The following is a 20,698-nucleotide window of genomic DNA, read 5'->3' as shown; positions in this document are numbered from 1 at the left end:
TGCAGTATTAAGGAGGAAAAAAGCACTTGTTTTATATGCTAGGTATAAGACATTTGAACAAATCGCAAGATGGATTCATGAAAAAATAAAACATTTGTGTTTACGAGTTTAAGAATTTCAAGATTTCTCAAACAGCAGCGACAACAAAAGAAATGAGCTCAACACAGCACATTCAGCAGCAAAGTAAAATCCCCATGACAATGGTGTAGACTGACAACTGAAACACAGAAAAATGGCAACACAAATGCACCAGGATAAACACAAAAACTAATTCTCTCTTTGAACTTTAAATGTTCTAATACCACTGGATTTCTGGCTAAAAATTCAGTCTGCTTTTTTGTAGTGCCTTTTATCTGTTTGCCCCAAAGAGGACATTTTAAAAACAATTTAGACACTGTGGTGAAATAAAAGGCTGCAAAAGTTCACATTTTCTTTTTCAAGATCAAACAAAAGTATGACAAAATGTGCTGTCCAAGACCCAAAATTTAGCTCATTTTGTCATGCAGCTTCAAAATTGTGAAAAACAAAAAAAAAAACTTGAACGGAAACCAAACTCAAGACCTCTGACATGCATTTTCATACCAAACAAAGCTGTAACGCTGCAACAAAGCCAAAAGGAGCTTCTCAGTCCAAGGGAACACATGAAATAACAATGAAACTTTACTTTGACTTCCCTTTCAAAATAATTGTTTTATCTCAGAAAGTTAAAGTAAAATTTTGCTGAAATCCACGTGTAAATCACAACCAAAGTTGAAAGAAGTACAATCTCACAATGTGGGCAAGCATAGCACACAAACTCAAAAACCAACCACTGACTCATGCAAAAAATATGCACCATGTGGTAAACAAGCACATGGACAGTGCGTGTTATGTGGAATGAGAAATATGCATTTGTCACATGATTAAAGTCACATCTACACACTCATTATGTATTTAACGTCTAACGTGTCTACTAATCTTTGCATTCTTTTAATCTTATCAAAGGTTTGGTTAGTAATGATGTCAAACTCACTCTGTGCAGGCTCGGTCAGATAGCTGTAGCGCTTACGTAAGGCTAGGGATGCAAAGGTATGACGTCGATCTGGCTTTTCAGTCTGCAAACAACACAAAACTCCTATCAGTTTTAGGTCACCCTACAATTGAAAGTGCTGCAAAAATCAGCACATTTTTGTATAAAATTAATGAAAACCCTTTAGTCTATTAGTCTATATTTATGAAGGGTTTATTTACAAATGATACCATTAAATACTCCTGCACTTCATTGGACTATAATTGGTTAGGAGTTTGTATTATCAACTAGTAATTTTAAATAGAGTTAGTCACAATAGATGAAAATATCAATTCTTGAACGTGTACAAGAGAAATGTTTGATTTTATTTATGTTTTTTTTTAATCTGGAGCCACTTGTATGGTGTAAGGGATACAGAATGGACATTAGACATGAGGTTTGTCATATCTAATCTACCACATATCATGCAAAGTTGAGCAGCTAGAGGTGGTTACAAGCAGGGAAAGCTGATTTAGCCCTTTGCAGAAGTGGTTTAAAAAATAAAACTTCGAAGAGCAAAGCAGGGCCGCTTAAGGTCTGGTGCAGAAGACAGCACATGGTGGGGAGGGTGTGGTTTACCTCATCTTCGGCATCTGACTCCATTTCCTGGTTCCCAAGATGCATTGCAGAAACAGGGAGGAGTAACATAATGGAAAGCAGGGAGGGGGCAAGAAAAACCAGGGAGTGAAAAAGGAGTGATTGACAGAAGCTCCAACTCAGAAGTGAAGCCACTTCAGCAAAAAGAAAAAAATCAACTCAACTAGAAAATAAATTAAAAACATGAATGAAACAAACAAAAACTATAGAAAGCACCAACACTCAGAAGCAAAAAACTGCAAATGAGGTCAAGCCAGCCCAACAACCAAAACTCTTAAGCACACAAGCCCTCAGCCAAAAGCAAGTAACCCAAAGCATTAGGCAGGAGGAATCAAAATGAAACGGCCAATGATACAAATTCACTGTAGATACTCAGAGAAGCTTTAAACAGATAAAAGACACGTTGGCGGCAGGTTTGCCAAAGTCTTTCTCTGTCTTTCATCTATCAGTGTCGTGGGCAGAAAAACACCCTGACGATGAAAATGTTTATGGGCATGAAAACAGAATGGTGGGGTCACGCTGACCTACCTTCTTCACCGCTGGAAGCGTGATGTTCAGGTTGCATACAGCAGTTTGTGGGAGGCCCTTTGTGGGCTTACTCTCTTTTAGGAAAGTGAGGCGACCACACGGCTCCTGACTGGGATCTCTGACCTGAAGGCAAACACAACTCAATCGTACTTGATCACTATGGTGGCAGACTGATTTAGGCAAGAATTTCAGTTGACATTGTGAACCTCAGTGTTATTTATTGACAAACTTAATAAAATTATTATTCAGCACACAATTGCACGGTATTCCATCTGTAGCTCTTTTAAACCATATCCAAATGCATATTTTTACCGGGATAATGTTCTGCTCTACCTTTAGAGTAGCAGGAAAAAACAAAAACATGCATTTTAAGATGCCTTATGAAAACTATTTAAAATGTTTTGCTACAGGGCTGAGTTATTTGGCAGTTTGATCAAAGGATTAGCTCATAAATGCTACACGGCCAAAACTGTAAATCGATTTTTATTTCTACAATAAACATAGAAATCTCTAATTATTATTAGTACAAGTAGTAGTAGTATTCATTTTATTGACATTCATTTATTTCTTATGTAGGAGGAAAACAATTTCACACGGCGTTTACTTCCCATTTAGTATCTGATGCGTTAACATGGGCGTCGCACCCGTGGGGGATGTGGGGGATTCAACACACACACTTTTACAGCTGTTTTGCTCACCTCCACACCAGTCTGGTTTCTCTACGTCGCACTCACTCTGTTTGCCTCATCTCCTTCTTCCCCTCCCTCTTCTGTTTCTCCTTGAAAACCGACAGCCGATGTCGTGTTTCAAGGAGAGCAGGAGAGGGAGGGAGGGAAGAGCTCGACTGAATTCATAATTTTACATCTTGACATTAGCTGTACAAAGTCGGAGTTTGATAAAGTGAAGAACAACTATTTGCAGAGGTTTATAAATGGCGCGGCGCCAGGTTTTCATTTTTGGGTGGGCCATGGTAATTTTGGACGGACCTTAATAAGCAGTGACTTAAGTGAAGCATGCAGGTCGCGTTAGAAAATTTCGTATAAAAAAGACGTCATAAATTTCCCCCCCGTCATTTTTATTTCTAAAATATGAAGTAAAAACTCACAATTTAATTTTCACTCATTTTTCATTTATAGGCACCAGAATGCATTACCTGCACTTCTAATATTTACCTCTCAACGTAGGACTCTTTCATAAGGGTACGTGCACACCAGTAGTTTTTAACGGTTATTCATGGGGCAAAATCTCCCACATTTTTGAAAAAAATAAAAAAATCCATCTTCCAGTAAAAGCAAAGCATCCAGCCCACCTCTCCAAATGCGTAAAATGTGCATCAGCCGCTAGTTAGGCACGCCGCATGTACTGTCAGCTGCGTCAGCCCAGACAAGAGCAGAGAAAATAGAGAAAGAATAGAGGATAATTCTGTCTGGATGTGGATGGAGATTACATTTTACAACAGCCTGATCATCATTGAAATACGTAAACCATCACCTGGCTTCTAGTCCATGCTATCAGCATTATTTTAATTGGTGTTTGCGTGTGTGTGTTTTCCTTTTCAAACACTGGCCTAACTAACCAGACCAGCGTGTCCAGTAACATATTAATGTTACAATTAAACAATTTCAATTCATGTAGGCTAGGAACATTTCACCTGCCGTGGCCCGACCGCTTCTGCTCCACATAAACTTTGTGCGTGATCAAATGTCTCTACAGGTGCTTTCTGAGCTGAAGAGGCTATTCTGCCTCTGACTGGATGCGTCATGCGTCTCCATATTAGAGATGGGAACAAGCGCTATTCAGCCAAAGTTTCATAATCAGCGAACATGTTTCACATCCCTCAGAGAGACCGGGTTTCCAGACCGCTTCAGTGGGAAGAAATCTTACCGCATGGGCTGTCTGCGCTATGGAAATATCTGTAACCTGCCATTTAACTGTTTTGCCTTCTTGTGAAGATTGTTGCAAAGAGAAACAACTAAACTTGATTAACCCCAGAGCCACGCACACTGTGCTGTACTCCGTGACTGTAAATGAGGGGGAAACGATCGAATCGGATCCTTTTCTTTTCAACATGGTTTAATGTAAAGTTTCCTTCAGTACAAACTTTAGTTACACCAATCTAACGAGACAGAGCCTGGATTTGTATTCTGAACAGTTTAAACATGTTTAAAACGGAGCCATGCGTGACGCGTCTAAAATTCGCACCTGCTCCGCTATTATGGAAATTAAACTAACAAGATGAATAACATGAAATTATTTTGGGCACAGAAACATCCCCCACACTTTTGAAAAGCTTGCAACGCGCCTGTGCGTTAAGTCATTATTTTTGCATATTTCATTAAGAAGATAGGTCACTCTTTGACTTTTGGCTCATTTTATCAATTTTTACATAAAAACCTAAAGTAGCTTTTTTAGCGGTTTGATGAACTTCCAGCTAGAGGCTGACCAATATTGGTTTTTCTATTGCCGATAAAGATGCCAATAAGTAGGAGACATGGTCAGCCATATGTAGTGCCAAATTTTCATAGGCTGATTTTCATGGCCGATATCTAGACATTTTCCACCTTATTTTTATGTTAAAATGCCACAAATAACATCAATTGATGCACTGAATGTCTGAATCAGTTTTTGAACTCTGAGTTTAACTGTTAAATCTGAACTTTGTACACTGCTCAGTGTTAAAGTCAGACACCTAAATAAAGTAAATTTATGTTATTAGTGAACATAGAATTATGCTTAACTTAAATTCTGCTGCAGCACCGGGCTGCCCGAGGATATGCTAGACTTTAAACTGGCTTTACTAAGGACAAATATCGGTTGATACCTACATATAAAAAAATGATAAATATCAGCCCGAGCGATATATTGGTCTACCCCTGCTCCCAGCTCCACATCTTATCTAAGGGGGAGGTATTATGAAGTACCTTGACACAAAAGGGCAACCGGTTTTCCTTAAAGGCGTAGAAGTTGAGAACTAACTGCTGACCGGCTTTGGTCAGAGCAGCCAAGTTTCCATAGCAGTCAACATAGATGGGCCTTCCCTCCAGAACCTGTAACAAACAAATAAAAATGATTAATTATTAGATAAAATAAATAAAATGACAAAGATGTTTGACTTATTTTTAAATACAATTTTAAGACTTTCCAGCACCTTTTTGGTGGAGATTTACAAATACATGAACAGTACACTTACTTAAATGATTATTTCACTTCCTTACTTCATGAAAGTAGATTGTACTGTACTAAAACCAAATTAGTTTCAGACACCTTATTAAAAAAAAGTTGGCACCTTTAAAACCTTGAAAATACCTGAATAGAATTCAAGCTTTTTCACAGATTTCAAGCACGTCAGACAAAAAAAAAAGCTGTTTTAAATTAAAACTTTCTTTGGAAATAATTAGCTATTTCAAACCAAAGCCTTACTTTGTATTATGTTGATATGTTTTGATGAAAACTGACCAAGTGAAAGGTCTATTTCTGCTTTAAACTCGGACCTGCACTTGATTATGCTGCAAGAATCATGTCACGTGATCGGTTTGTGTACCTCTATGTCTTTGCTCCTTGCCACCTCCTCAAAGTTCTCCTGCTGCTCCAGGGTTTTGTCCACCTTGTCATCCGTCATGCAAAAGCACCTCAGACTGGACTCTACTGGATCATTCATCTTGGCAAACACAACAAACTTGGCCATGTAGGGCACACAGATCAGCTCCCTGTAAAGCTGCATGGCCAAGCTCACCGTCTCTGGGATCTGGTGACAGTCGGCTAGCCAGAACCTGGAGAGAAAAACAAGGGAAGGGATGGACATTTAAGACATTGCATGTGTGAATATAAAGACATGCAGGTTCTGTCTCACCTGGCAGAGACATTAGTGGTAAAAGAGACACAGTCGTTGACAAACGTGAGTGGGGTCGTCCCTGTGATGTCCTCCCACTGAGCTGGTGAAGTCCCACCTGCCAAACAGATAAAATGTCATTTTCTATTTAATTCAGTTTTGAAAATCTAATTTACCTGGACAAACAATGAAGAAACTTAGAAATTAGAAAATCCAAAATGGGCTCTGCATGACTCCACACCAACATGAGCTGAAGCTTAAATCAGGAAGTTGTCACGTTGCGAGCCAGGAGGAGGTTAGGACCCAAGATGCAGAAAATCCAGAATGACACAAGGCAGGTAGAAAAAGAACGTAAAATCCTTTATTTAAGGAATAAAATGTCCACAAAACCAAAAAGTCCAAAAATATCCAAAGCACAAAAACCTAGAGACCTAGTAGCAAAAACCTAGAGACCAAGAGAAACCTAATACCTACAGACCCCTAAAGACCTAGAAGCATAAATCCTAGAGACCGAGAGGGGGGAACGAGAACAACGCTGACACAACAATGGACAGACACACACTGAGAGACAAGTCAGGGTTTTATACACAGGGGCTGGGCGATTAAGGGAATTGGGCACAGGTGATACAAATTACCAAGAGGAGGAGCAGAACAGGGCAGGTGAGGAGGGCGCAAACTAAAACCTGTTAAACAAAGCTACTGAACTTAAAACACTGTAGAAATAAGACGCTGGAGAACTAAAGATAAATGAAGTGACTAAAGCCTGATTCATGCTTCTCCATCTGCGTCAGTGTGGAGACACGCAACGTCCTTGTGTGCCTGCCGGAGAGCTCCGCAAGGACAGATGGAGTCGAGCTCTCTTTTCTAAACATCCGTCAGTCGAGATGGACAACGCAAGCTTGTGATTGGTCAGGACGCCGCTGTTGTTTACAGCGCCGCCATTGCGCCCTCAAAAACATAAAGAGAGCCGAGGATAACAAGCGGCAGACACGGAGAAGCTTGAAGAATGCCTCGCGAAAAAACTAAAAACATGAACGTTTAATTCTCCCGTGACTGGATGAGTGAAAAAGCAAGCATTTTATTTGTGGACGGAAATGACAAGAAACGTGGGTTTAGAGGTGGCGAGCGCATGAAGAGGTGGAGGAGAATGAGAGACAAATTTGTCTGTGTTAAAAAGTCTCTTATATACAAAAAAACATAATATAAACACACTATCTTGGACCGATACATGACAGGATACCACAGAACAGCGCTACGCCCTCTGTTGTCCTGTCGGGCAATTGCTTTGCAACACTCTCCAGGAGACGGAGAAGTATGAGAGCAAAACGCTTCCGTCAATCCGCGCGTGTCTGTCCCTTGCGGAGCTGACGGAGAAGCATGAACCAGGCTTAAGGGAAACGTGAGGGAAACCTAGAGAGAACCTGGGGGGGGGGGGGGCTGGGGGACCACAGGGACACAGAAACCTAAGGGGAACACCTAAGGGAAAAACCTGGAGTGGGCTGGGGAACACAAGGAGGCGCATGAGGGGGACACAGACAAGGAGACACACGAGGAACACAAGGAGACACATAAGGGGAACCTAGAGAGAGATGGAGAACACAAGGAGACACATGAGGGAGACACAGAACATGACAGAAATAGGTACAAAATAAATTTAAACTGAATAATTAAGGGGATTTTCCTCTTCTCTGATATACAAAGTAAAATAAATTAACCATATTTGTTTTCAAACGTTTTTGATTGAGATGTAATTAAACCTCTGTTTTAGATCAGATATATTGGTGATAACCTCCTTCTGTTTGAACCCAGAATTACTTTAACCATCAACAAAGGCAAAATGTTTGTCTTAGAGCAAACCTAATTCCCAGATTGGATGGATTCCATTATTGTTTATAATTAATTTTTCCATTTTGTTTCTTACAATTACACCTAGAGAATTTAGAACTGAAAGCTTTGAGAAGCAAACTTCTCATAAACACTAGCTTGGCCTACCAGACTCCTCCTCTGTTTAATTCTGCACAGAGAAAGGGTCTGGGAACTCTCCTACTCAAATAACCCCACCCCCTGAGAATTCTAACCAAGCCAATCAGCGCTGAGTAGCTTACGTCACACACCATAATGCCGAGTTCGTCATAAACATGGCGACCGAAGAGGAGTTCGCTGCGGCTCTTTCCTCTGTTCTAAATGACTTGAATGTCTTTAAAACCACAACAAGAAGAAGAGCTAAAAGCCTTTCATCTAAAAAAAAAGATGTTTGCGCCGCTGCCAGACGCCATTTTATTTATTTATTTAATTTTTCCCCTTGTCCTGTCTGGCTGTGAAGCAAACAGAATTAATGTCTGAATGCTGGTGACAAGCCTTACAGATTTACTCTCAGGTGGAGCATCAAAGCGTCTCGCTTTTAACGTCACGCCTGATACTTAAAACTTTATTGTTATTGTTTTTGAATGCTTTGTAATTCCGACCAGACACGGAGACAGAGGTGAAAGAGAAAGGAAGCGACAAAAGGTGTGTGTGGGGTGTGTGTGTGTGTGTGTGTGTGTGTGTGTGGGGGGGGGGGGGTGTTCAACAAAAATAAACAATCAATGATGAACAAGAGTCTGCTTCTGGACCTAAAGAAAAGGGACACACAACAATACAACAGGAGCAAGCTATCCCTGCGTCAACTTGATGAAGAAATATGAAATCAACATTGTTTAACTGAACAATCACACGATAATAAATCACAGTGCATTTAGTGCCAACCACAGCCTTAAGACATGTGTTGAAAGTGCCCAAGTCCATAATTATGAGAGCACCATGTGAGCACCTGTGTGTGTACACGCACTTGTATATGTAAGGTTTCTCTATAGAGAGTGTGAGGGGCCACAGATCTGTCCCCCAAAGATGTGTAGGAGATGGAGGGAGCTCCAGGTCCCAGAGATCCAGGAGCTGCCCCAGAGCCAGACACCTTTTTTGACTACAGCTAAAAAACTACGGCGTAGCTCGGTACAGTCGGCATTTACGTCATCTTTCTGAATGATTATTTTTGAACTGGCAAGCCCCGCCCCTCATGTGCCTCTGCCTGTGTGTAACCAGACTATCTGTGCAGAATTAAACGGAGGAGGAGTCTGGCTACATAAAGGCTAAAGTCAGTATCACATTGGGCCTAATAATGAATTTTCATCTAATTTAATAAATTCACTGATGCTTCATAACTATATCACATTGGGTTGTTAATAAAGGGAGTTTCCAAATGTCTCAAAATGCACCCAATGGTTCTAAGTTTCAAGTAACAGTGCCTTTCCACTGAGTTGCTGGAGCTTTGGACATCTTCAAAACATTAGCAAAACAAGTGTCCTCTAATGAAAACTTGTTAGTTTGGTTTTGGGGCTAAAATGCAAGAAACATGAGATAGCTTTAAAGTGCTTAACAACCAAATTGTGTCTAAATTGTGAAAGAGCACGTGCACAACATTTTTTACAACTGTTGCAATTATGTCTTGTTCCCTTTGTCACCAGAGCAGCTCGTAAGATACGAGCGTAAAACATGAGCACACACCTGTAATGCTACAGAGGAGGCGAAGGCAGGGGGTGCTGTCTCCTTTGTAACCATTTGTAAGCCCCTCCCCTGAAAGAGGCGGGACAGGGATTGTCATGGTAATGGGCTTGTGGAATTTCCTCCTTCTGGGCTCCACCGTAACGATGGGGCTGAAGGTTGCGCGGTTCCCAATGATTTTCTTTACGGTGTCTTCAGGAATGGGCTGGGCCTGGTGGGAAAAGGAAAGGATGAATGAGAGATGTTTCTCTTGTGCATATACCACTCAAATGTATCATACTATAGAAATGTACACCTTTACACTCACCTGCAACCCAACCTTGATTTTCTTTGTTAGCGCTCCCTCTGGGAAGGAAGCCTGAACCAATGGCACGCTTCGGCTGCGTAAAGTCCCACCCTCTGGTCCCATCTGATGGGTCTCCTGTCTGATCCGGGATACCACAGCAAAGTATTGAGGGAAGTCCTTGGTGATGATGCGGCAGATCCTCTTCTTCTCCAGCTCCTCAGGGCTGTCCAGTTCTTTAGGGAAATGATTATGTTGCAAATAATAATTATATTTTTTGCACATAACTTTTTAATCTGACCTGTAATTAAACACTTTGGTAGCTTAGAAATCTAGATAAGCCTCAGCAGCAGAAACAGATTTTGCTCTGCAGGTTGGTCTAGCCACGTTCCATTGTAGCCTAAGCAGGTCTACCATTGGCCTGAACACTTTTGCATCTAGCCAATCACAGAGCTCTATATATGTTGGGTGGGCTTTAAATCAGCCATTTGCGATGGAGGAAAACAACAAAGATGGCATCGGATCAGGAATGGCGGTCATTTGAAAAGGCTTTGGCTTCAAATTTGGATAATTTCGACTTGAGCTGTACTTTGAGAAATGACCTAGATGTACCTAAGTCATTTATTTAAAAAAGGGATGCATTTGCTTCTTCAACCAGTTTACTGATTTCTGTAGAGATGTATATGCCATGTTGTTTGTTGCTTTGATTGGTCCTAGTGCTGTTCAACTGCGTGCGGAGACTATTTGAAAGACAACCGTAGATTCCGCCCTTATGAGTGAGCTGTTTCAATGGTTTGTGGCCAGACTATATATTTACATAAATAGGACGGCTTGCCAAGCTAACACTTTGCCTTTCTATTAATGCAGATAGCAGATATATCAGGAATAACGTAATAGTGCTGAAAAACGATGCAGAACTTTTGACAAAAGTGAAATAATATCAACATTCTCTAATTCATGGATTCCCAATTTATTTTAAACGTAGGCCCCCTGCAGGTGGATGCCTTTTAGTATAATAATACAAAACATGAGCTTCACCTTCATCCATCCCATTAAGAAGCTGATTGAGGCTTTCAGTCTTGCAGTCGTACAGATGCTCTTTCCAGGTTTCTCCGTTCTCACTGCGCAGCAGGATCAGCTCTCTCTCCTGACCTCGCATCGAGCCAAAATGTGGGATCTCCACTATCACAGGCCTGGTAAAATACATGTCAGGGACAGACGTATGAATTAATAATGATTTAATCATATTTTTACTTTTGACTGAAATTAAAGTACTAAACACACATTTACACTAAAATTTGTTTTCACATTTTTCTCTTATTGCATGAAAATCCTATTTCATCTCCTTCAAAGCAAAGTGCAGAAGTGATGAAAAACTTAAATGTAAATGAAGTCTCAAATATAATGATGACAGATTGAAGTCACAGCTTGTTCAGCGTATACATTAGCAAACAACGTTTTCAAACAATAAATGCTGAGACAAATCTAAACTAAGCTGCCATCACCTGCCACAAAAACACACTGATCACAGCAACACAAAGAGACAGTTCAGCTGATGACGTGCAACAATGGCGGCTACAGCTGTAAATCTGAGGATCTCATGTAACATTCAGAGTAGATTAAGCAGATTAATGCAGTGAAAGATGGCAGGAAAAAGCTGCACAGCCCTATTAAAACAAGATAGGATGGCAACACAAGAAATCACTGAAGAAAACAATGTGGGTGTTTCTCAAACCTAAACGCGAACGAGAAAAACTACATTAAACAGTCAGCTTTTACAACCTAGAGCCAATATGGTCACTGTCAGATTCCCTGATCAAATCCACTGGTTTGAGAACAGATACTTTGATTTAGGCATGCCCACTCATGTTCTGCAGAACAGGATGTATGTAGTAACCTCAGATTAAACAGGAGAGCTGACTGTAACTTCACATGGAAGTGTCAGACTAACATTCATCATTTATTAATCTCTTATTAAAAAATACATTTTTTTCCAGGCTACAATTTAGGGAATTCTACAAAATGAATTGATACACAAAATATTAGATATTTGTAAACTCTGGAAACATCCAGATTTATTCAAGTAAAGAAATTCAGTTAATCTTAATGAGTTAATGATCCAGGAACACTAATAAAACAACACTAAGTAATATTTTATTTAATTTTTACTCCTGACAGTATGTATTTCAAGTTGTATGATTTTCCTGATCAGTAAATGTAAACTTATAAAAAAAATAAAAAAAAACCTCAAAAGTAGAAAATTTCCAACGTCCCTTTAATAATCACATGGGATTTACTTTTATTCGTCTCCAAAAAAGATGTTTTTAAATATTTTTGACGGATTAAAGATTTAAGTGAAACCACTAACTAGCTAATTGGCCTCAAGGTGATTTTAGGTTGACTATTTGATTTAGATAAATAGTGCATTTTAAGGACGCGTTATTTTTAACAGTTATCTGTAATTAGCTGACAAAACCCTAAACATCAGACTAAAGAGATTAGGGAAAGGACGTTGTGGCTTCTTTTCATAAAGTTATACAATGATCCAGTATGATGTAATGAGCTTCTTCATGTGTAAACATTTCCTGGGAAGCTGCACTTTATCGCTTTCTTAGCAACTAAACTCAACTAACCAATAAAATTAGAATTCTACTCTTTTGCCGTGGATTTCTGTGGAAAGGTTGTGAACAGTTATTATCGTATCTGTTGAAACCTCGGTTTGGAGAATAAGAGTTTAATTCGGACCATATTGAAAAACTAATAGCTAATTCCCAAGTCCAAAGTTGACTGCTGTCGTCTTTAAAGAAGGAGACCAGATGCAACGTTCCTTTAAAAGGCATGTAACAATAACAAAACCTCAGCTGAAAAAGGTTTTGGTATTTTCACGGATTTGAAAAGTGCTCTTAAAACAGGAGATGGCTTCCAGTCTGAGCCGGAACCAGCTGATGGCATAACGCCAGTAAATACGCTCAAACACTCATGTAAACAGTAGTGAATCTCCAGTGTTTCTGTGTTAGCATTATAGCAGATGTAGCTTCTGAAACCTCTGCTAGTTGGGCCGATTTTTTTTTGTCTGGGACATGACTAGGAGAACGGATATTGGATAGCCCCGGAGGGGTGTAGCTGGGTCACCCAACTTGCATTAGCTGCAAGCCGGTTAGCCGATAAGGTGAACACACAGCTGGACTCAGAAAACATGAAAGTTGATTGGAACGCTAATGGTAAATCCAAGGTGGAAGGATGGTGAATGTCTTCATAACCAAAACTGGAACTGTATATTTACTTTTATTGTGTGTTTCATTTCTGTGCTCGCACATAGCAGCTTAGCAGTGCTAGCTGCTTCAGGCTTCATCACTATATTTCAAAAATCTATAGAAAAATTAAACAATGTGCTGCCATTTTTAATCGCTGCGTGTACATATTGATATAACTTCAGAAAAATATCAATCAATTGTTTACCACAGTGGTGCCCAACCTGGGATTCGTGACCCCCCAAGAGGGTCCTTACAATGTTGTAGGTCCTGAGCTTGTGAGGTTACCAAGATTATAGCTATAAAAACTGCATTAAAAAATACAGATAACACACCCAATAGTACAATTAAAACTCTATGTAAGAGGCATAACTTTATACGTCTGTATAAAGTTTGTAATTATTCACTTTTAATTGTGTTCAGGCGCATAGAAGTTTGGGTTGGGGGGCCCTGGCTTGTCTTGGACAAAGGAAAGGGGGTCCTCCTGAAAAAAGGGTTGGGAATCTCTGCCTTACCAGCCTAATCTCTCCTGATCAGAGTAACCCTCTAGCTGGCTGTTGTTGTTCAGGACAAGAATCCGGTCAAATAAGCTGACACCTGGAAAATGCAGTAAAGCCAGCCGACGCAGGTGCTCAGTCGGTCTCAGAACCTTAAATTGTTGGAATCTTTTATTTCCAACCTTTGAGCGTGTCGTAGCTTTCAAAATTGACTTCTTCTTTCCTTACTGAAGCTAACACGGTTAGCGTGCTCCAGTCAGCTCACTAAGATCCTCCTTACAGTTTCCATGACTTTAATGTTGCTACATTAGTTAGAAATGTGTGTAGGACTCTGACATATGGCTCAGACTTTTTGCTGTAAACACAATAATCCCAAACCACTGAGACCATGAAGTTAAACAAAATACAGCTAATCACGAAATAGGATCAGTGTTGACAAACGCTAATGCCTCCTGCTGTGTCTTTGAGAAAGGTATGCTAAAGACAGCTCTTCACTGTGTAGCGTCATGAATGGCCTCTAATTTGTGAACCAAAGGTCACACTTTCCCAGCTGGGTCGAGCTGTAACTTTGTCCCACAGATTAACCCAGGAGCTGTGATGTCTGCTAGACACCATCTTTATCTTTATCTGAAGGACACTTCAAGATTTTAAAATAATAATTTTTAAATAATAATTTTAATAAACTCTTTGACTTTATTACTGTTTATTACAATAATCATAAATAATCATCTTGGTTCAGTATAAATGAATTTAATTACTGGAATGGCTAATTATGATTTGGGTAATAATAATAATCATTATTTATGATAATCAGTCATGTGTGTTCAGTAAACCAGAAGGTCATTTGCACGTTAACCACCTCATGCAGAGGGTGTATCCAGGGTAAAGGTTAAACACCTCACATGTCTTTACTCCATAACATCAAGCTTTCTGACGCTGAGAGGGCGTGTTCTGAGGTTTTGTTAAAACCAAATCTCTGCAGCTGTTCTTCACTTCTTGAACCCACCAGAGGACGAGGGACGGCCGCCCAAGTCTCTGCTAAGCATTCTGTCACGCCGATAGACTTGCTTCGAATGAACGCACCTGTAACCAGCTGACGCAAAAACTCCTTCAGAGTTAAGCCAGACGCAAGCTCAACACTGTGTACCCTGCGACAACTCTGGACCAGAGAGTCTGTTTCACTCGGGTCTTCTCTACCTGACCGAGTACCCTGAGGCTGACAACATCCTCCTTTGACCTCCGGATCCACACAGAGGGTCGTCTGATGGGTGAGGTAGCACACAGATTGTGTAAGATGCTGTTTTCTCTAAGAAACAACTGAGTTAGCTGCAAAACAACGTTTTCCACCCAGAACGTGCTTCTTTCTGTTACGGTTGCCAGTCTGGCCAGGGAAGAGCAGGAGCCAGGATCACCCAGCTCTGGTGAAACAGCCTGACACCGCCCCTCCTCCACCTCTCTCCCGGGCTGCTGAGGAGCACAGCTGAGCTGCATCTTCCTTGACTGCCAACACCTGCATAAAAAGGCTGTGCCTTCGGCAGTCTGGGAGGCAGCAGTGCAGGGGTTCTGCTGTCTTCCTGGTTTTAAGTTTGGTTTCAACCCCTTTCGTTTAGATTCATGTGGATGAGTTTTAAACTTTGGTTTGGTTTTTAACTCGTAAGAAGTTTTTGGATGATCCAGTGGGATCTTTTTTGCAGTTTGGTTTTAAGGTTAACTTTGTTTGTGGCAATTTTACTGACCTCGGTTTTAAACACCTTCGTAGTGGTAAAGCTTTTTAAAATAAGTTTTTACCAGGTGTTTTAGTCAGTATATTGTTTTGGAACTTTTATCAACTTCGGGATTTTAAAACACCTGTTCGGTTAAGCTTTTAACAAAGTTCTAACCAGGTGTTTTTATAGTTGATAATTTGTTGTGATGTTAACCTTTTAGAGAGATCTGTCTGCATGTTTTTGGAACCTTTTTGTTGCAATAAAACCCTTTTAATACCCACTGTCCAGTCTTGTTGCCCCCATCCTTCACTTTTTAACAACACCTGTCGGGGACGTAACATCTCTCTGAAAGAAACCTTCTGAGATTCATTCACGCATCCAAACCTCACATTCCATTTTAGTTTTTCATTCAGACACAGGTTTGTTTAATAACGAGTTAATATCAAGCTGTTTCAAATTGTCAGTTACAAATTGTCATTTCAAATTGTCATTTTTAAAAGTGTTAGTAATACTTAACTTTTTAAAAACCTGACTCTTCTTTGAAATGAAACTCAGAATGGTGTATATATTTGGTTATTGAATAAGCAAAGATTCCTAACTTCTGATTCAATAAATAAACTTTTGCTATTAAGTTTAATTATCTTAAATTAAACATTAATCTTTGGATTAAAATATAGACCAAGACAGTTAGTGTATGCAATCTATCGATTGCATTAATATCCTAGATATTTGTGCATAATATAAGTTCATAGGCGAATGTCCAATCTTTTCTCAGGATCTAACCAAACTGAAGCAAACCGTGTTAGATCCTAGTATGTAGTTTAACCACGCTACAACTGTGTAGAGAAGATAATTTTCTATAATTATTTATCACAAAATTCCTTAACAAAATAAAACATAGTTTATTTTTTTTATAGATGTAAAGTGTAGTTAAACTGAATTTCTACAATTTTCATGCAGTCTGGTCAATACCTTTAAACAAATCTAACATCAAACCCTTCATCACCGTTCTCGTGAACGACGCTTTATAAATATTTACACCACTTCATATTTTACCTGACACTGTAAATCCAATAGAAATGCTAATTAGCTAGCTGTTCCTGCTATTTCTGCTTAAAATAACCAGATAATTAAAGGTAAAGTCCCATTAGTCATCACACACACTGGTAAATTCATCTCCAATGTGACCCTTTGCCATGTGGAGCAGTGAGCTGCAGCTGTGGCCATGCTCGGGGACTATTTGGTGGTTTAAAATTCAGTATTAATAACAATGCAATGTAAAACCTCTTTAGAAAACTATCTTTACATGGACTGATTTACAAATTTTGAGAAATGTTGTTTTAAAATGGCAGCAATCTGCTTTGGTGTAAGATGCACTGTAAAATTAGCTTGTTCAAACCGCTGGAGCTGATTTATTTTTCTGTCTCCAACAGTCCAATTATTAATTGTTCATAACCTTTAATCAGAACATCACACTAAAATATCCCAACAAAGAAAGAAAATGTCATAATTTTTCCTCATAAATTTGTCACAATCAGTAGGCACTTTAATATCTGGGAATTTATTATCAATAAAATATATATTATGAGATGACACGATTCTTGGAAATGAGCAAACAGCAATCATGAAAAACAAGAAGATGCTCGGCTAAAGGAGGAAACTGCTCATGCTCATCAAGCGCAGTCCAGTCCAAACAGCCAATCTGAACTGTTACATTCAGCAAAGCCAACCGAGCTTCTGAAGTCAAAAATACAATGAAGTGGTTGAAAAGGAACTTTAATGGGTTCTGAGCTACAATGCATAGTTTTAGGAAGAATTTTACTCGTGAAATCTACAAATCCTAAGCATCTCCCTGTGATTCTACTGAGGTTGTAAAAAAATCTTAATTGCTGTGTTAGACCCAACTTAGACCTGGATTTCTTCCCAAAACTACAAAGCAACCATATCAAAGCTGTAACCTCACAAATTAAAGTCTACAGAGATGGGCAAAATAATTCATCAGCATGAATCAGCCTCAGCCATGTTTTTTGTTTCCAAGGGAGGGTGGAAGGAAGAGGGGTTGAACAGAGCGGGAGCTATGGTTTGTTTGGTTCCTACCCAATAAATTTAGTTCCTCTGGGTCCCAGCTGTAGCACGGGACAAACCAGGCTCTCGCCTTCATTAAGGGCTGGCAGCTTTCTGGGAAGATGTAGTTTACTGTGTCCACAAGATGATGAAACACACATTTATACAAAACACACACTCGCATTGACATACACTACTTGTGTATCAGTAATATAAAATGTATAGTAGGCTATTTTTTGGTTGTTTGTACCAGTTTTAATATAAAGCTGTTTTATTTGCTTTATATCATTTTACTTATTTTGTGTTTCTTTATGTTCGGTTTCATGTATTTGCCTATAATTTTAACCAAAGCAACAATTTTTTTTGACAAAAGGGTCATAATGGTTATACAGTTATCTTACAATCGGGGGGTGGGGGGGTGGGGTGGGGTGGGGGGTGGTGGTGGTGGTGGTGGTGGGGGGGGGGGTTGTCAATTTAAACAATAATGTATCCTGTTATCTTGCTACTGTCTACTTCAAGACACTCTAGGTGACATAAAAAATGACTCAGAGTATCAGAGTTGTTGGTTGAAAAAGAAAAAAATATATATATTTAGGTAATTTATTTTTGTAATAGAAAATTCTATGCTTTTTTGGTCCAAAATTTTGAACACAACTTCTCAAATGAAAACTGCTCTTTACACACTAAAAGGTGGTTTATTATTTTATCATTTCACTGTTAATTTAGTTCAGGTGTACCACAGGGAGGAGTTCTCGGTCCCATATTCTTTTGTAATTACATGGTTGCTCTGGGCTTATTGAGAACAGTATTAGGATTTCTTTTTCTAGATTCTAATAAAAGCCATGGATAATAGCAGTCTTGATGATTTGTAAGATTATTTCTTTGACATAAAATCCTAAATTGCAGAAAGTTTTAAAAAATTTGTTGTGTTAGGGATGGAGTTGGAGGTCTATTTTTTTTAGTCTTGTAGGTTCTGATCTGGCCAAATTTAGTAATATTTTTATAAATGTCATGCCTATTTTTGCAAACACTCATCAGTAAAATTGCCTTCACTTTTGTCAAAATGCAACTTTTCCCACCAACATGTCCAAAATGATGTGATGAGATCCCTCCAGGTAGTGTGCAACATCTAACAAACTACATTTAAATGTGGATGAGATTAATCTTCCACACATACAACCGCAAAAAGAGTTACTCTGGAAGAAAAAGGACGTAATACTGCACAGAAAGCCTTGAATGATAATAAAAAAGCAAATAAATGAATTATTCAAATGAACAAAATCAGTTGGTGTTTGAAATTTTAAAACAAAACTGTAACAAAGAAATCTTCCACACTCTGCAAAAGGGTTTCACAAACTGCCTAAAATGGAGAAAGACTTGCTGAATCACTACAAACATTTTACAAAGCCTTTTTAACCAACAACTGACCCTTTAAAAGGAGAAGAAATTATAAAATAATGAATAACTATGATAATTCTCCTAAAACAAATACTGTCTCTGTTATTTTTCTCATTAGCTTTAGTTATTTTGAAATCAGTTTATGTTAAAAAAACAATTACAACTCAAACATTGTGTCCTTATTTATTATTTATACCCCGAAAGTCTTAAAACACCTGGAAAAATTGTTTAACACCAAACTAAGAGAATGGATTTATCATAAAGCCTTCATTTTGTTACAACCATTAGTGACGCTGCCTTCAGTTTGAAGAGTTGTTTGAAAAGTGAGCAAACACCACTGTAGTCCACCTCCACGTGCACATACTCACATTCAGAGCACATAGACGACTGGAGATGATGATGGCATGAAGCAGAGGGAAGTAGATGTTCAAGAAAGAAACACAACAAGGTTAGAGAAAAGGAGTCTTACCCGAGGAACTGAGCTCCTGCTGGACCGACCTCCACCAGTCTGCTTGCCAGGCCTTCTCCTTCCACCATCGGAGGAGGAGAGGCCAGTTTGTGCCTCTTAACCAGCCTGCAGGTAATCCTGGTGGGCGCCGTGCACTTTCTGGGTGGGATGATAATTCGCATGCCGTTGTGACGACTTCCTCTCATAGAGCCACCCCTGGCATCGACCATGAAGCTGACAAGAAACCTGATTGATGTGAAAAGGAAGAGAAACACATAGAGAAGCAGTCAAGCAGAGAGTAGAAGGAGGAAGGAAAAAGTGGTGCAACACGTGTTGGTTTAGCTGTGGTGCTGATGGAGAGAGTAGTTTTAGTCAAGGTGAAATCCCATGCTGCAATGTCATAAAACACCGACAAGTGTGAGAAAGAAGAGAAACAAGGTGAGCAGGATTCTATGTTGGCTGTGACTTCAACAAAAACAGGAGTGACTGAAACAAATATGTTTAGTAAATTATATGATTTTCTCTGCTGAAGATGCCAACACAGGAGCCTCTGATGTTTCTGTGTTTTACCCACAAAAGGAAGTTAATTCATTCTGACCGTAACTCGCTCATTTAAAAAATACAAATTATAAACCACACAAACCCACACCATGCAAAATGGTCCCTGAACTGTCCCTTTGATTTACCAGTTGCACGTATTATGTCATTAGTTATGAATTACTGAATGTTTAAACATAAAATAGGCATAATTTGTAAGATAATCCTTAAAAAATAGTTTTCGTAATTTTCACATTCAGCCAGATCTTTTCAGCACATTTTAATTCAAATCTGTTAGACTCACAAAAAAAAAAAAAGTAACAAAATCTGTAATTTAGCCAAGTGTGTAAAATCGTTACATGGGTGAGAGAAGCAAACACGGATGTTTATGAGTCAAGAGAGGGGAAGGTGTGATCGCGGTGCTGATTGGTAACCAATCACAGTCAAATCACCTGCTGTCGTACTGCGGGAGCGGAGAGGAAAAACTGCAATGCAGGAGGAACAGATCAACAACAGAGACAAACTACCCAGAAAAGCATCAAAGAGAGGTTTGTAACTTTGGGAAATGCTGTTTTGTTATTGTTTAAAAATCTACAACGAGGATGACTTCCTCCTACGGTCAAAGACTGAACACAAAAACCTAGTATGTATTAATACTGAAGTACATTCCCCAAAATATCAAACTTCAGTTTTTGTTGATAGTTCCTTTGTGCAGCGTCCTCACTGGAGCAAATACCAACAGTACAGTAGCTTATCCAAAGCTTTGCATCATATTTATGAAATTCAAAGAAAGAGAAGTTAAGAGTCATGTTTTCATTTATTTTACACCTTTGATCCATTTCTTGTTCTTTCTGCTCACCATGCAGTTCTTGATTCAGTTATTGTCTCTTTAAAACTGAACTGAACACATCAGCTTTAACATTTAAAAAGTAAAACCCAATCAGACACGGTAAAAGCTGCACATAGGAACTGTTT

At 39.2% G+C, this 20,698-nt stretch overlaps 1 protein-coding gene across 21 annotated transcripts in view; it reads right to left on the bottom strand.

Moving 5' to 3' along the window:
- ank3b (ankyrin 3b) overlaps nt 1–20,698 on the bottom strand; it is a 150,162-nt gene that overhangs the window by 30,789 nt on the left and 98,675 nt on the right. For 6 of the 21 annotated variants that reach the window (XM_070545747.1, XM_070545750.1, XM_070545761.1 and 3 more), the window contains 11 exons: nt 20,176–20,208; nt 19,208–19,432; nt 10,861–11,015; nt 9,847–10,058; nt 9,543–9,750; nt 6,024–6,120; nt 5,715–5,943; nt 5,095–5,220; nt 2,174–2,296; nt 1,628–1,654; nt 1,013–1,094 (listed from right to left, as the gene is read on the bottom strand). In XM_070545747.1, coding sequence (XP_070401848.1) covers nt 1,013–1,094; nt 1,628–1,654; nt 2,174–2,296; nt 5,095–5,220; nt 5,715–5,943; nt 6,024–6,120; nt 9,543–9,750; nt 9,847–10,058; nt 10,861–11,015; nt 19,208–19,432; nt 20,176–20,208 — 1,517 coding nt within the window. Of the gene's footprint in view, nt 1–1,012; nt 1,095–1,627; nt 1,655–2,173; nt 2,297–5,094; nt 5,221–5,714; nt 5,944–6,023; nt 6,121–9,542; nt 9,751–9,846; nt 10,059–10,860; nt 11,016–17,373; nt 17,473–19,207; nt 19,433–20,175; nt 20,209–20,698 lie in introns of all 21 variants that reach the window. The other 15 variants (XM_070545749.1, XM_070545760.1, XM_015962682.3 and 12 more) reach the window with 4 other exon arrangements.

Source organism: Nothobranchius furzeri, chromosome 16 (genome assembly GCF_043380555.1).
Source record: "Nothobranchius furzeri strain GRZ-AD chromosome 16, NfurGRZ-RIMD1, whole genome shotgun sequence".
In the NCBI taxonomy this organism is placed as follows: Eukaryota; Metazoa; Chordata; class Actinopteri; order Cyprinodontiformes; family Nothobranchiidae; genus Nothobranchius; species Nothobranchius furzeri.
This window is presented reverse-complemented; position numbering and strand designations above follow the sequence as displayed.